The sequence below is a fragment of the Ochotona curzoniae genome, unplaced genomic scaffold, assembly GCF_017591425.1.
Source record: "Ochotona curzoniae isolate NIBS_2020 unplaced genomic scaffold, NIBS_Ocur_1.0 contig_2692, whole genome shotgun sequence".
Taxonomy (NCBI): Eukaryota; Metazoa; Chordata; class Mammalia; order Lagomorpha; family Ochotonidae; genus Ochotona; species Ochotona curzoniae.
The window spans coordinates 14,580,877-14,594,844 of NW_024465556.1; the positions used below are offsets into that span (position 1 = coordinate 14,580,877).

Sequence of the window (13,968 nt, forward strand, 5' to 3'; positions counted from 1 at the left end):
GGAGAGCCGGTCATCCCATGAGGGAAACTGAGTCCCCAAAGAGGAAGGTGTTTGAGACCTGAGCACCTGCTCCTGTGAATGAGGACTAACTCACTTCTCAAGCAGGGCTCGATGACTTGTGTTACTCTTGGATGAAAAAGAAAAGCAAGAACAGCTTCTACTGAGAGGTGCTCAGAGAGGGAGAGGCAGGACCTAGCCCCCTTCTCTCTCTCTCCCGGAGTGCCAGAGGGAGAATGGGGGAGTGGGCTCGTGCTGTGAGCCATCTGCACTTTAGATTGTCACCTGAAGAAAATAAAAACAACCTATCCTGAATGCTGATGCTACTGTTTTAATGGGGAAAAAAATACTCTAACAGACAAGTAGCAGACAACAAAACTGGAGAAAAAGTGGGTCTGGGGAGAGTCCAGGACAGTTTCATAATGGGTATTTTGTGGCCTTTCTTTCTGGGTTTTGATGTAGATCTCTTTCTATTTGTTCAGGAAATTGTGACGTGCATTCTGGGCAGGGTTTGAGGTTTTGGAACCTTTTCTAAAAGGGACAGCCAGCACCCCGCTCCATTTCCTAATTGTGTGGTTGGCGTGAGCTGCTCACCATGCAGAAGCTCCTCACCTGCAGGATACTTGTCCTGGCCCTCGCCCTGGTCCTCCTGTTGGACTCCTCAGCACAAGGTAAGAGGCAGGAATCGGGGTCCCTGGGAGTGTTCTTTGTTCACACAAATGACTACTGTTTTTTCAGTGCACAGAATGTATAGAAAATGAGTAGAAGACAGGCAAAGGAGGATGCTGGGGATGAAGGGAAGGCTGAACTCCTTAGTGTTTGATGCCAGTGCTGAGCAGGTGCAGTCTTAGAATGGACTCTCCCAGTGATCACAGCATGCGGTGCTATGTTGGCGTTAACTCTTCTAAACGTAACAACCCAGGAAATGGCCCATGTGTCTACTGCCCAGAGATGACCCCTGCGACATCTGGGAGCTCTCCCCTCCACTCTCCCCCACACCCAATACCCAGCCCTAGGGTCTACCTCAGTCCCAAGTCTTAGTACACAATCATGGTGTCATTTCAGCACTGGAAGAAACTACTCTTCAAAACCAACAGAAGTCTGACTTTGTGTTTTCTTTTAAAACTGGGTTATTCCTGAAAATTCAGTGATAGGTGTAAGTAACACAGAGACTATCAGAGCTGAAAGAAAGACCAAAAGTGTGTCTGTGCTATTACTCAGAGAAGCATCATGCTTGGCATTGTCTTTGGGGTTTCTCTGACCTGCGAGGCAGTTTGCTCAGTCTGAAGCATTCGGTGGCGAAGAGGACAAAGATGATGAGCTTATAGTAAGGACAAATGCGCTGTCTTCTTTGGTAAATACAGAATCAGGTCTCAGTAAGGTCATGGCCTGATAAACAGATGGCAGCCTGCATGGCAGAAAACGTGAGGCTCCCCCAAGTGCAAAGGGAAATGTTGAGTCACAGTGACACACTTGTTGCATATACTTCTTCGAAGTGACTCCAGCCATCATGTTCTTACTTCCGGGGGAAATGAAAGCTGAAAGATGATCTCAGAGATGTTCCATATACATTGGAAAGGTGTAAAATTATTTTCTCCTCGTGAAGCTAAAATTAGAAGAAAAACATTGCAGAAAAACAGCAAATGGTGTTGGTGTAACTTTTGCATGAATTAGTTTATATTTGAAGTATAAAAGGTCATTGATGGTAGGGAACAAAGCTGGCTTTACCTGGACCATTCATGGCATATCTCCAACGAGAAGCACTACTTCCCTAATAATCAGGTGTTCCAGCAAGCTCAAGAGCAGTCACGTGGGGTGGGCGTTGGGCTCGGTGTGTGGTTACATGCTACATCCTATGTTGGAGTGGTTGGGTTCAAGTTCCTACTCTTCTTGCCATCCAGCTGCCTGCTAATGCCAGCCCTGGTAGGCAGCAGGTAATGGCTCAAATACTTGGAGCCCTGCCACCCGTTGCGAGGCCTGGATTTAGTTGCAGGATGCTAGTTCTATCCTGGCCTGGTCCTGGCTGTTTCAGGCACTTGGAGAATAAACAGTGGATGAAGATATCAGTGTTTGTCTCTACTTCTCTGTACCAGATAAGATGAAAATAATAAGCAAGACTTATTTTTTTTTTTAAAGCAGCAGTGAGGTTTTTTGTTGGTAGCACAGACTTGAGTAACCAGTTGGTACTGGGTGTGCCCTCAGTGAGAGCTCTGTGACTTTCTGTGTTTGAAATTCCCTTAAAAAGTCACGTGAAAATTCAAAAGATGAAAACCAGAATGAAAACAAAACTTTCCTAATATAGTACCTAATATAGTATGTAGTCACTAAAATAAATAAATAAATAAATAAACCTGAAGTAAGACCATAATGACTAGCATTTATGTCATCATCTGGGAGATGTAACTGTTCGTTGGAAAAAGAAACCAAAAAAGATACAAAGAATGGACTGAAAAGCTAGGGTATTTCCAAAGAAGGGTCCTTGCGAGGGGCATCAGGGTTGGGCTCACATCTACACAGAAAGGGACATAAAGGCCTGTGGGTAAGGGACAGCAGTGAGCCCTGCCACCACCCCATCAGACTGCTGTGCAATGCCTTGTGGCACTGGATGACGCGTTCCTTTAAAAATCCTTGTGTATTTTTGTGATGACATATTTTAAAATTTATACCATTATCGAAGGCTTGATGGCTTTACCCAGTGAAGAGCTCAACAAATAAGAAGTGAAAAGACCATCATACAGCAGGAAAATAGGCAGGGATTGCCAATGAAAACATGTTCAAATTCACCCCTAAAAAGCTGATCTTAAGATAGATACAACATCGGGCCTGGCAGATGGCTCAATTGGTTGAATCCTCTCCTTGCAAGTGCAAGGAACCCATATGGATGCTGGTTCGTGTCCCGGCTGCTCCACTTCCCATCCAGCCTTCCTGCTCATGGCCTGGGAAATCAGTAGAGGATGGCCCACGGCCTGGGGACCATCCTTCCACATCGGCGACCTGGGAGAAGTTCATGGCTCCTGGTTTCTGGCTTCAGATCAGCTGTTGCAGCCATTTGAGGGGTAAACCAGAGGATGAAAGATCTTTCTCTCTGTCTCTCCTCTCTGTGGATCTGTCTTTCCAATAAAATAAAACTTTTTTTTAAAGTTACAAAATTGAATATTATGGTAATATGTTTCCTTATTTATACATATACAAGTTGTCTCAGGTCTAATATAAATTTCCTTATTTATTTATTTAAACACTTATTTATTCATTTATTGGAAAGTCAGATTTTCAGAGAGGAGAGACAGAGAGAAAGATTTTCCGTCGGCTGGTTCACTCCCCAAGTGGCCACAACAACCAGAGCTGAGCCCATCCAAAGCCAGGAGCCAGGAGCCAGGAGCCAGGAGCCAGGAGCCTCTTCCACGTCTCCCACATGGGTGCAGGGTCCCAAGGTTTTGGTCTGTCCTCAGTTGCTTTCCCAGGCCACAAGCAGGGAGCTGGATGGGAAGTGGAGCTGCCGGGATTAGAACCAGAGCCCATATGGGATCCTGGTGCATGCAAGGCACCAGACTACCGCGCCGGGCCCTAGTATGTTTCCTAACAATTTTTTTTTTTTTTTTGCAAATAGTTAATAACGTTGTTCTTTCTTCTTTGATAATGTTTAGAAGTAGATGTGTTTATTTCACCTGTTGGTTTGATCAAGTGTAAGAAGTTTGATTGGCTTTTGGACATTTTCTAAACCATCTCAGGATGCTATACTGGTTTGCTTGGACTGCAACACCAAGTGCCACGGTCTGGGTTAACCCACAGATATGTTCTCCAACAGTTCTAGGGACCAGAGCCCAATTTCAAGGTGTTGGCAGTATCGGTTTCCTTCCGAGTCTTCTCCCCTTAGCTTACCGGTGGTGCTTCTTCCCCCTGTCGTCCTCACGTGTGTTCTTGCACACATCCATATCCTAACACCCTCTCGTTAGGTCTGCACTTACCGGATTAGGGATACCCTGATATGTTTACACATCTACCATGACCTTGTTTCCAAATACTGTCACAGTGTGAGGCACTGTGGGTTAGGAATTCAACATATGGATTTGGAGGGGAGGGTGATGGTGGAGGGTTGTGAGTCAGCGCATCACACACTCGATCTTATTTTTGCTATGACTCCAACCCAGCTGAAGACAGGCTGCAAAACTGTATATGCAAAGCACAAAGAGCTAGAAATGTGGATGTGAAGGAGACACTAGTGTGCACATACAGCTCACCCAGCTCACAATGCACTCGCCGGGTTGTCGATGGGGCCTGCAAATCCTACGTTCTTACTCTCTTGTTCCAAGTTGCAAACACAGAGAAAATGGGAAACCTATGCACCGGAGTGGCCCGGGGGCCAGAACCAGTCTGTGTGTGAGTCCCCACCTTCCTGTCTCCTCAGTCACCCCGGTGGTAATGGCTCCACACGCGTGTGCTGCTCTTTGTGCAGCGCCTTCACCTCCAGTCTCTGGCAATGACCGCCACCTCCGGCAATGACCGCCACTCTCCCTGCGTGGGGGAGTTAGCGCCACTTTGCAGAGGAGCCAAGTGGAGCCGACATGCATCATCTCATTAGCTCTCTACGTCAGTCTCTTGCCACATCAACAGCAACAATAAAAAATTGTGCCTGTTGCCCAGGGCCCAATTAAAATTAATCAAATGGAAGAACTGTCCAGCCAACGTCAAGGTCCAAATTAACTCTGCCACAACTCAAGGGTTAGAAGTTTCTTTTTTGTTCAAGACCAAAAGCCTTCCAGGCTTTCTCTGTAAAGTTTACTACTGAGGGAAAGGAGAAATTGAAAGTAAACTTGGAACTTTTTATAGCCTGTCAAACTGTGCCAGGCTGGGGGAAGCGTATCCATTTTGTGGAACTGATAGGCCAGTAGGAAGTAGCCCAGGCTCAGATAATGAGACTGGTGCAGGGCGACCATTTGGAATGCGTCAAAATGTCTTTGTTCCCTCTCTGGGCAGTTTCTGCTTACGTTTTTTTTTTTTTTTTTTTTTCCTGACATGCTTGTGATAAGTTTCCAAGAAGAATAGGAAATTAGCAAACCATGACTATATTGAGGAAGAACTGGGAGCATAATATAAAAATATACAGAGACTCTTGTATTTTTACTGTGATAACATTTACTCATAGAAAGGACCGCTCACACAGTGACTATGTGTGTATAAGAGGGTACTTCAAAAAGTTTACAGAAAAAAAAAGTTAAAGATTTATTTTTATCTGAAAAACAGATTTACAGAGAGAAGTACAGACAGAGAGGAAAAGATCTTCCATCCGCTGATTCACTCTCCAAATGGCTACAATGGCTGCAGCTGAGCAGATCCAAAGCCAGGAGCTAGGAACCTCTTCTGGGTCTCCCATGTAGCGTCCCAAGGACTTGGGTGGTCCTCCACTGCCTTCCCAGGCCACAAGCAGGGAGGGGGATGGGAAGTGGAGCAGTCGGGACCTGAACCGGCACCCATATGGGATCCTGGCGTATGCGAAGATTCCAGCCACTAGGCTACTGTGTCAGGCCCGAGGAAAGGGATTACAAATAAAAATCCTTTTATGGACTGGACTTGTAGCTCAGCAAGGCAAGCTACCTCCCCCGCAACACTGTTGTCCTATGGTTGGAGTCCTGGCTGCTCCACTTCTGATCCAGCTCCCTGCTCACATACCGGGGAAGGAGGCAGAACACTGCTCAAATACTTGGGTCCCTGTGCCCCTGTGGGAGACTCAGAAGAAGCTCCTGGCTTCATCCTGGCCCAGCCCTGGCTATTGCAGGCCAGTGAGTGGAAGATCGCTAGCTCTCCCTTACTCTCTATAAATCAATGCTTCACTACAAAACCAACCCCCAGATCCTGGGGAGCCTTTCAAGAAGGGAACATTTCTCTTTTTTTAAGTGTTTCCTTTTTTTAAATGTATGTAAAAACGAGTGATAGAGAATCTCCCATCCACTGGTTTACTCCTCAAACAGCCACATTGGCTGGGATTAGGGTAAAACCAGGAGGCAGGAATTCCATGCGGGTCTCCCACATGAAGACAGGCATTCAAGCACTTGAGGCATCATCTGTGGCTCTCGGGATGCACAGCAGGGATCTGGATTGCAAGCAGAAGAATCAGCACCCAAACTGATACTCTGCCATGGGATGCAGATGGGCCAAATGGTGGCTCGACCTACACCACAGTATTGGCACCTCACCCATTTAAAGTGCACAATCCATTGGTTTTTTTGTTTTTAATTGGAAAGGCAGCTTTACAGAGAGGAGGAGGACAGAGCGGAAGATCTTCCATCTATTGATTCACTCCCCCCAAGTGGCCGAAACAGCTGGAGCTGAGCCAATCAGAAGCCAGGAGCCCAGAGCCTCCTCCAGGTCTCGGGTTCAGGATCCCAAGATTTTGGGCTGTCCTTGACTGCCTTCCCAGGCCACAAGCATGGAGCTGGATGGGAAGCAGGGCCACCAGGGTACAAACCAGTGCCCTTATGAGATCCCAGCACGTGCAAGGCAGGGACTTTAGCCACTAGGCTACCATGGCAGGCCCAGTTTTTAGTATATTTGCAGAGTTGTGCAACCATAACCGTAGTTGCTTGCAGAACATCTTTATTACTCCCAAAATAAGACACCCTTGATAAAATTTAGAACCCTTCTTTATAAAATTAGGGGACATTTTGTATTTTAGAACTATTTCTTACTAATTTACCATACTTGTGGTTGTTATGCCAGTGAAAAGATTAGGTCTTTCACCTGAATTTGCTCAGCTTGATAGCCACAGGTAGCAGGGACTATGCTCACTCACTCATTCCAAGACAGTAGTCACGAGCTGCCTGTGGCTACTGAGCACTTGAATACAGCGAGTACAAATGAAGTGTGCTATACGTGCAAATTATATGCAATTTAGAAGAGTTAGCATGAAAAAAGATGCAAAATATCTCACTAATAACTTTCATTATTGTATGTTAAAATAACCATCGCTTCAATCTATTAAGTTTCTTAATTGCACCTGTTTCTATTTACTTTTTAATGTATGGACACTTTGGGGGGAATCCCAGAGCCTATGAAATTGTGTCACATAATGTGATGTAATTAATTTTATATATATATATATATATATATACCAAAAAAATATGGCTACTAAAACTTGGAAAAACTTGGAGACTTGTTTGTCTCGTTCGCTCTGATATAATTGACATAGAGTGTGAAAACATCGCCCTCTGCTGGTGGAGGTGTTGAATTGTTTTTAACTCTTGCCTTCAAAACAAACAAAAAAACAAGTTTTTAAGCAGCATTAGATGTCAAACCAATGACGCTGTGGAAACAAATCGCGGCATGGGACCAATACAGGATTTCCTATATAACCTGGAAGGATCTGACTTGGAGCGTTAGCTAGAGAATCTAAATTCAAAAGCAGTGACGAGAGCCCTGGATGTTGCAGCATCCTTGTCTCTCTGTAAATAGAGGAGACTTGTTCTTGTGAAACCTGAGCTTCAAGGACACTGTGGCCCTAAGACCCAACTACCGTGTCCCTGTGAGATCTTGAGAACTTCTCAGCACACTCCTTAGCCCTTCTGAACCCGATTCAACTCATGTCCATCAAGAGAGGCCAGCTCCGGGGTGCAAAATGGGCTGGGATCCTGGGTCTTCTCTTGTACACCTGGGTGGCCTCCATCATATTCCTTGTGTAAGGTGGAGAGGAAGGTACAACGCTATTAGTATCATGCTTGCCGAGTGCCTGGCACTATGCCAAAGTCTGCACATGCTTTTTCTTGTCTGAGCTTTGTGACCAGTTTCTGATGCTGTTGGTATCTTCATTTCACAGTAAAAGTTCAGAGAAGTTGCAGGCAGACTATAAAGCTCGGAGTTAGTTTTAAACTTTCTGCTTATTTTAAAGGAGTGGGCGGGGGGGGGGGTGTCGAGGGGGGGGGAGAGTGTACGGGAAAGGCTGCAAGGCTGGCACTAGGGGGTGCTGTGCTGCGTATATATGAACGGGCACTCCTTGCCTTCTATGCACTCTGGCATCTATTTGCTTAAAAACTTCAAGGGATAGGCGGTGTGGTAGGAAGCTGTGGGCAGAAGAGAGAGTTCCTAACCGTGTGGGCTCCTTGCTTGGCCAGGTTATCCTATGCGGAGAGCCAGGTACCAATGGGTGCGCTGCAGTCCCGACAGTAATTCTGCCAACTGCATTGAAGAAAAGGGACCTGTGTTCAACCTGCTTCCTGGGGATTCCAACAGGATCCTTCCTCCCAGGACTGACCCTTTCTTGTAAGTAGATTTTTCTCTGATTTGAAAGGGATTTTGTTTCACACCTCTGTCGCCATCACCTCGGCAGAGATGAGAGGAATGTCCCACGTGTTCTCCTCCAAGCTCCTCTTTGGAGTTTGCGTTCCTGTGCAGTGCATGGACAATCTGTGCTGTGGCCGCCGGCCTGTAAGATGCGCAGGTGTGCTGAAGATATTCTGCACAATTACTTTTAGGCTGTGGATATTAGGCATTAAGGGAACATAAATGAATTTTGTATTGAGCCTTGAGTCCCCTCCCAAAATATTCCACTACATATGTAATGGTGCAAAAGAGTAGAAAAGAAAAAAACAAAAACAAAAAAAAACAAAAAACCACTGCTGGTCCCCAGGTTTCAAATAATGGATACTCACATTATATCAGAACTTTTGCAGCGATTTTACATTAGGCAAAAAGAAAAAAAATGACTGTGGTTCCTTTTCCTTTGTCTTTCATATTTCAGCAGAATCAAATCCCAGAACCTGAATGACGCCTTCCCTCTTTCTGACGACCTTTCTGGCTCTGGCTTTGACTCCGGCTCCGGCTTAGGAAGCGGCTCTGGAAGCAGCCTCCCCTCGGAAATGGAAAGGGAATACCAGCCGCTGCTGGAAGATGATGTTTTCTACTATGACATCAAGGCCCTCAAGCAGAATCTTCCCTCAGAGGATCAGGAAATGGGTCACGCTGGACCAGAAGATGAATTTATTATATGAAAGACAGGGTTCTCCACCTTGACACCAGGCAATGCAGTCCATACATTCTGTGTACTGTGGTTAAAGATTACATCAACAAGTTGTATAGAAATTTTAAGACATTTGCAAAAGAAACTTCAGTTGTATCACCTTTGTCCCTAATGAATTCTTAAAGGATTAGGCTTGTTCTCATCTACCCTATTTTTTCAGAAAATCGCCGTGTTTGTGGGGGATGAATGTCATATTCAACTTATATTATTATGAAATTGGCTAGATTCCCATGTCTATAAAACTGCTTTAAATAAAAAAAATTATATACTGTCTTCAAAAAGTTCTGTTTGAAAGGAAATTGATCAATAATATCTTATACCTAACTCTTTAGGAACTTGTGATTGTGAATTATAGATATGCCCTTTTTCTCATGCAAAAACAAACAAACAAAAGCCAAGATGAAACAGCGAGTTTCTAGAGTGGCTATTTGACCTGCTTTAGTGTGAAGTGTGTTACCATCCTGTCACTGCTTGCGGGTTGGCAGAGCTTAGCAGGTGTCACTTGCATATAATCCTGAGTACCATTAAAGCTAGGAACCCGAGACCCAAACTGGAGTATGGTTGTGCTCCCAGCACCACACGCTGCTTTGCTCCCTGGGCATGTGTGTATCTTCCAGTGTTATTCTGTTAAAGCAGAAGTAAAACCAAAGGGTTAAGCTGTCGGGGGCCTCTTGTTCTAAATACAAAAGATACTTTTACATATTTGTTTTTTTTTTTTTATCACATGTGTCTCTTGAAGTCTTAAAAAACATAGAAATGTATTATTATTTGTTTCTCCATGTTTCTTGAACTATGTAAATTTGGTTTGCCCTGTCAGGGGGAGCATGAGGTGGTCAGTACTACATGAATTGGAATTCGACCCAGATCTGATTCGCAGTGGTCATTTTCCCAGTCTGCGAGTGTGCAGTTAGATGGTCAGATGTGGTAGTGAGCACAACTGCCATGGTGGCTTTGTGATTTGGGTAACAGAAGCTATTGTAATGGGGAAAACCTGCTGGAAACTTCTGAAGTGACTCCGCTCTTGTCTAGCAATACATCAGAAACGCTTCCTCTTCCGGGGAATGTAAGAGGGTAGGAGTGCCCTTAAGAACCTAAAGAGTTGAGGGACGCATTTCATTCACCAGTCAGGCCTTGCAGCAACCAGGGGAGTATCACGCGCTCAGAGGAGAAGCTCTCCTGCAGCCCCTGTTCCAGTCGCAGCACTTCTGTCACTGTGGAGCAAGCGGCTCTGGGCTGGGCACTCGCTCATTAGACAAATGCCTTCTTTTCTATCCCTATCAAAAAAGAGGGAAATGGCTTACAGTCTTTTGGATAAAAACAACTTTATCCATTTACTATTTATTCTCAGGGCAATCTGTACTCTTCTACCATCTGTTCCTACATAGTTTGAAGAGCCTGGGCTGGTTGGTCAGCTCGGGGAACATCCAAGTAGTGCACTGTGCCAATGGGACCACGGATGGGTCACTGGTCACTCCCTGAGCCCCTCACATCTATGGTTATCCAATCACCAACTGACAGGGTAGGAATAGATTCAACCTTGGGTCACACATGGATTAGCCTGACACAGGGGAGTAAACTGAAACTGGATGGGAGGCAGTTGTATATAGGGCCAGTCGAAGTTGCCTGGGTCCAGAGCTAGGAGAGGAAGGCCTCCCAACGTGCAGGGTTCTGGCCATCTCTCCTGGCGAAGAGAAGCAGCCTCTAGTTGGAATACATACAGTTTCATGGGCAGTGGTTAGTGAGGATCCAAAATTGGAAAGATTGGGAAATTGGGAACTAGGAAATCCAGTTTCTGTGCCCCAAGAAGGCACAGAGGGTAATACTCTTTTCTTAAAGATTTGTTTGTTTCTTTGTTTTTATTGGAAAGGCAGATAAACAGAGAGAAGAGACAGAAAGATCTTCTGTCCACTGGTTCACTCCCCAAGTGGCCGCAATGGCCAGAGCTGAGCTGATCCAAAGCCATGAGCCAGGAGCTTCTTTCCTGGTCTCCCATGTGGGTACAGGGTCCCAAGGCCTTGGGCCATCCTCTACTGCTTTCCCAGGCCACAAGCAGGGAGTTGGATGGGAAGTGGAATGGCCGGGATACAAACCAGCGCCCACATGGGATACTGGCCCATGCAAGGTGAGGCCTTACCCATTAGGCTATTGCGCAGAGCCTGGGTGATATACCCTTTGTATCAAACTTTATTGCCTATCAGAAAGCATTCATTGTAGAAGAGGCACTGCACAACCAAGTAGACATAATGACTTAGGTAGGTGTGAGCTTCTGTCATGGGCTACCTTACTGATACAATGTGCCACAAAGGAGTGGCCTGGACAGAGGCTGGGCATGGGCTCCCACTGATCATTAAGCTACTGATGGCCCTGACTATCCACCATGACAGTAACAGAGCGCCTTGTTGAGTAGCATCCTGGGACAAGTTGACATGTAGACTACAATAGGTCCCAGAGATTTGTTCTAATAGGAATAGATATATGTTCAAGATATTGTTCTTAACCTGTGGCAACAATTCAAATATAATAATATGTATAAAATATTGGGAACAATGTCACTGAGACATCAATAAACACAGACCATTATCATGATTTGTATGATACATTAGCAATACTTGCCACAGGATTGGGGTGAAGATTAAAGGAGGTAATGTAAAGGACCTGGTTAGTGTGTGTCTGGCATATACGTTATAATCACGAAAATGTGTTAACAGTTGTTTCATATGATTAAAGAGTCCAATGATGTGCTACGTGCAGGGGATTCAGAAGGAAACAAAGACACACCAGCTGTCCATTGTCTTTGAACTCAGTCCACTAGGAACTGAATGAGGCAGAGTTGGATGTGCTAGTCTTTCCTGGCACAAAGTAAGGCCAAAGTAACATTTTCAGCCACATGGGGCAAGCGGTATACAACCCATGCAGAGACTTTCTCATTCTCTTTCACTCTGGGTTCTCTCTGCCAAGAACTCATCTGCATTGTTGCAGGGTTTTGTGGGGAAGTGGGAGAGAGGGCTGGGAACTCCTTCCAGTTTTCCCTTTGGCGATCTCTGATTTATAATCACATTTCTTATACAGTATTACGGAGTCAACAAAACCCACCGAGGACCAAGCTACCAGGAATCAACCATTAACACAATTCACATAAATTGTGATGCAAAAACAAGTAACTCGGATACATTTCACATTATACATGTTTTTTTTTTTTTTAAACCAAGAATCATCCTAGGAAAAAATGGCTAAGGTAACAAAGAGAAATGAATGATCGATTTTGCTGAAGCTTTTTGTCTTTATTCCCTAAGTATGTTGCCCATTTTATGACTTGAGTCCCTGTTTAAAATATGTATACAATGTATTGTACAGAATGTCGTCTTCCTAGTTTTGTACTAAACTGGGGAGTCTTGGCCTCGGCCTTCCTGACCTGAGGAACAGGATGTTTATTGTTGAGGCCTGACCTGAGTATTGCAAGACGTTTAGCAGCATTTCCTGTTTCTACCCACTGAATGCTCTGAGCTCCCTCTGCCTGCACTTTGACTTGATGGTCAAAAATGTCTCTAGCTAACTGACAAATGTCCAAGGGAGAGAGACATCCCCGCTTGAGGACCACTGCCCTGCACCGATGATCATTTCTTGAACTAAAATGTCCTGGCTACTGCACTTTTGGTCCTGCTCTCTGCCTATGGCCTGGGAAAGCAGTAGAGGAAGATCTTCCACACAATTGTTCACTCCCCAAGTGACTGCAATGGCTGGAGCTGAGGTGATCTGAAGCCAGGAGCCAGGAACTCTTCTGGGTTTCCCACATGGGTGCAGGGTGCCAAAGCTTTGGGCCCTCCTCAACTGCTTTCCCAGGCCACAGGCAGGGAGCTGGATGGGAAGTGGGACAGCTGGGATTAGAACCGGCATCCATATGGGATCCCGGCATGTGCAAGGTGAGGACTTTAACCACTACGCTATCGTGCTGGGCTTGGGAATTTTGTTTTTTCCTTACTCTAGCTTTCTTTAGAAATTCCCCTGAGAGCTAATTTTTTTTCTCCTCCTTCACTTTTGTCTTCTTTTCATTTTTTTCATTTTTATTTTTTTTATTACATTGCATTATGTGACACAGTTTTATAGGCACCAGGATTCCCCCCACCTCTCCAAGCCCTCCCCCCATGGTGGATTCCTCTACCTTGTTGCATTGCCACAGTTCAAGTTCAGTTGAGATTCTTTCATTGCAAGCATATACTTCTGTCTTTTTAAATAAACCACTTCTTTACACGCCCTTGCTCGTGTGTTCATGCCCCTGCTCTTCCTGGACTGGAGATTTGGAGAGGAAGGAGCGTTAAGAGCCAGCACTCCACTGTGGATCTACCTTGCATTTCTCTTACAGTCAGCTCGAGTGCTGAATTTTTTTCCTATGCTTATCTGTGATCAACTTTGAAGAAACAGGTTTGAGGTTTGCCAACTGTTGCCTTGGGTTATCTTATTTTTTTTTTTTTTACTGTTGGTTAATTAAGGAGTCTTTATATATGAATTTTAATCCCTTATAAAGTTTGCAAACACTTTATCCTATTCCGTATGCTGCCTTTTCATGGTTGTGCTCTTCGGCACACAGGCTTAAAGCCTTGGTATAATTCAATTGATCTATTTTTGGTTGTGTGATGACAGTTAGATGGGCTCACAGGTAATTAACCGCCCCGGTTAGCACGCAGTGAACACCACCGAGGGCCTGAGCAGCATTGCGAGAACTTTCCGGAAGCGTCTTCCCGTCACAGTGGCTCTTGACGGCCTGAGAAGCAACCAACGTTAGACCTTCAAGATTTCTTTCTAGTGGTCTTCTCAGAAACGAGAGAGCTAACCAGTCGTCCAATCCCACAAACTTGGGTTTAGTTCGAGAAGGTGCAAGAATGCCTCCTTTCTAGATGGAGGACCCATCTCTCTCGCTAGAAAGATGAAGCAGTAAAGGTGTCGGAAACCCCGCCATTAACAGCGCT

The 13,968-nt window shown here is 45.1% G+C and overlaps 1 protein-coding gene across 2 annotated transcripts; it reads left to right on the forward strand.

Moving 5' to 3' along the window:
* Window positions 1–467: 467 nt before the first annotated feature.
* On the forward strand, window positions 468–9,285 carry SRGN (serglycin). 2 transcript variants are annotated; one of them, XM_040975867.1, is made up of 3 exons: window positions 468–668; window positions 8,100–8,247; window positions 8,726–9,285. In XM_040975867.1, the coding sequence occupies exons 1-3, from the start codon at window positions 593–595 to the stop codon at window positions 8,973–8,975; spliced, it is 474 nt and encodes a 157-aa protein (XP_040831801.1). In that variant the 5' UTR covers window positions 468–592; the 3' UTR covers window positions 8,976–9,285. The 2 variants fall into 2 exon arrangements, with proteins under 2 accessions (XP_040831801.1, XP_040831802.1); XM_040975868.1 differs by having other exon boundaries at window positions 480–668; window positions 8,729–9,285.
* The last annotated feature ends 4,683 nt before the right edge of the window (window positions 9,286–13,968 follow it).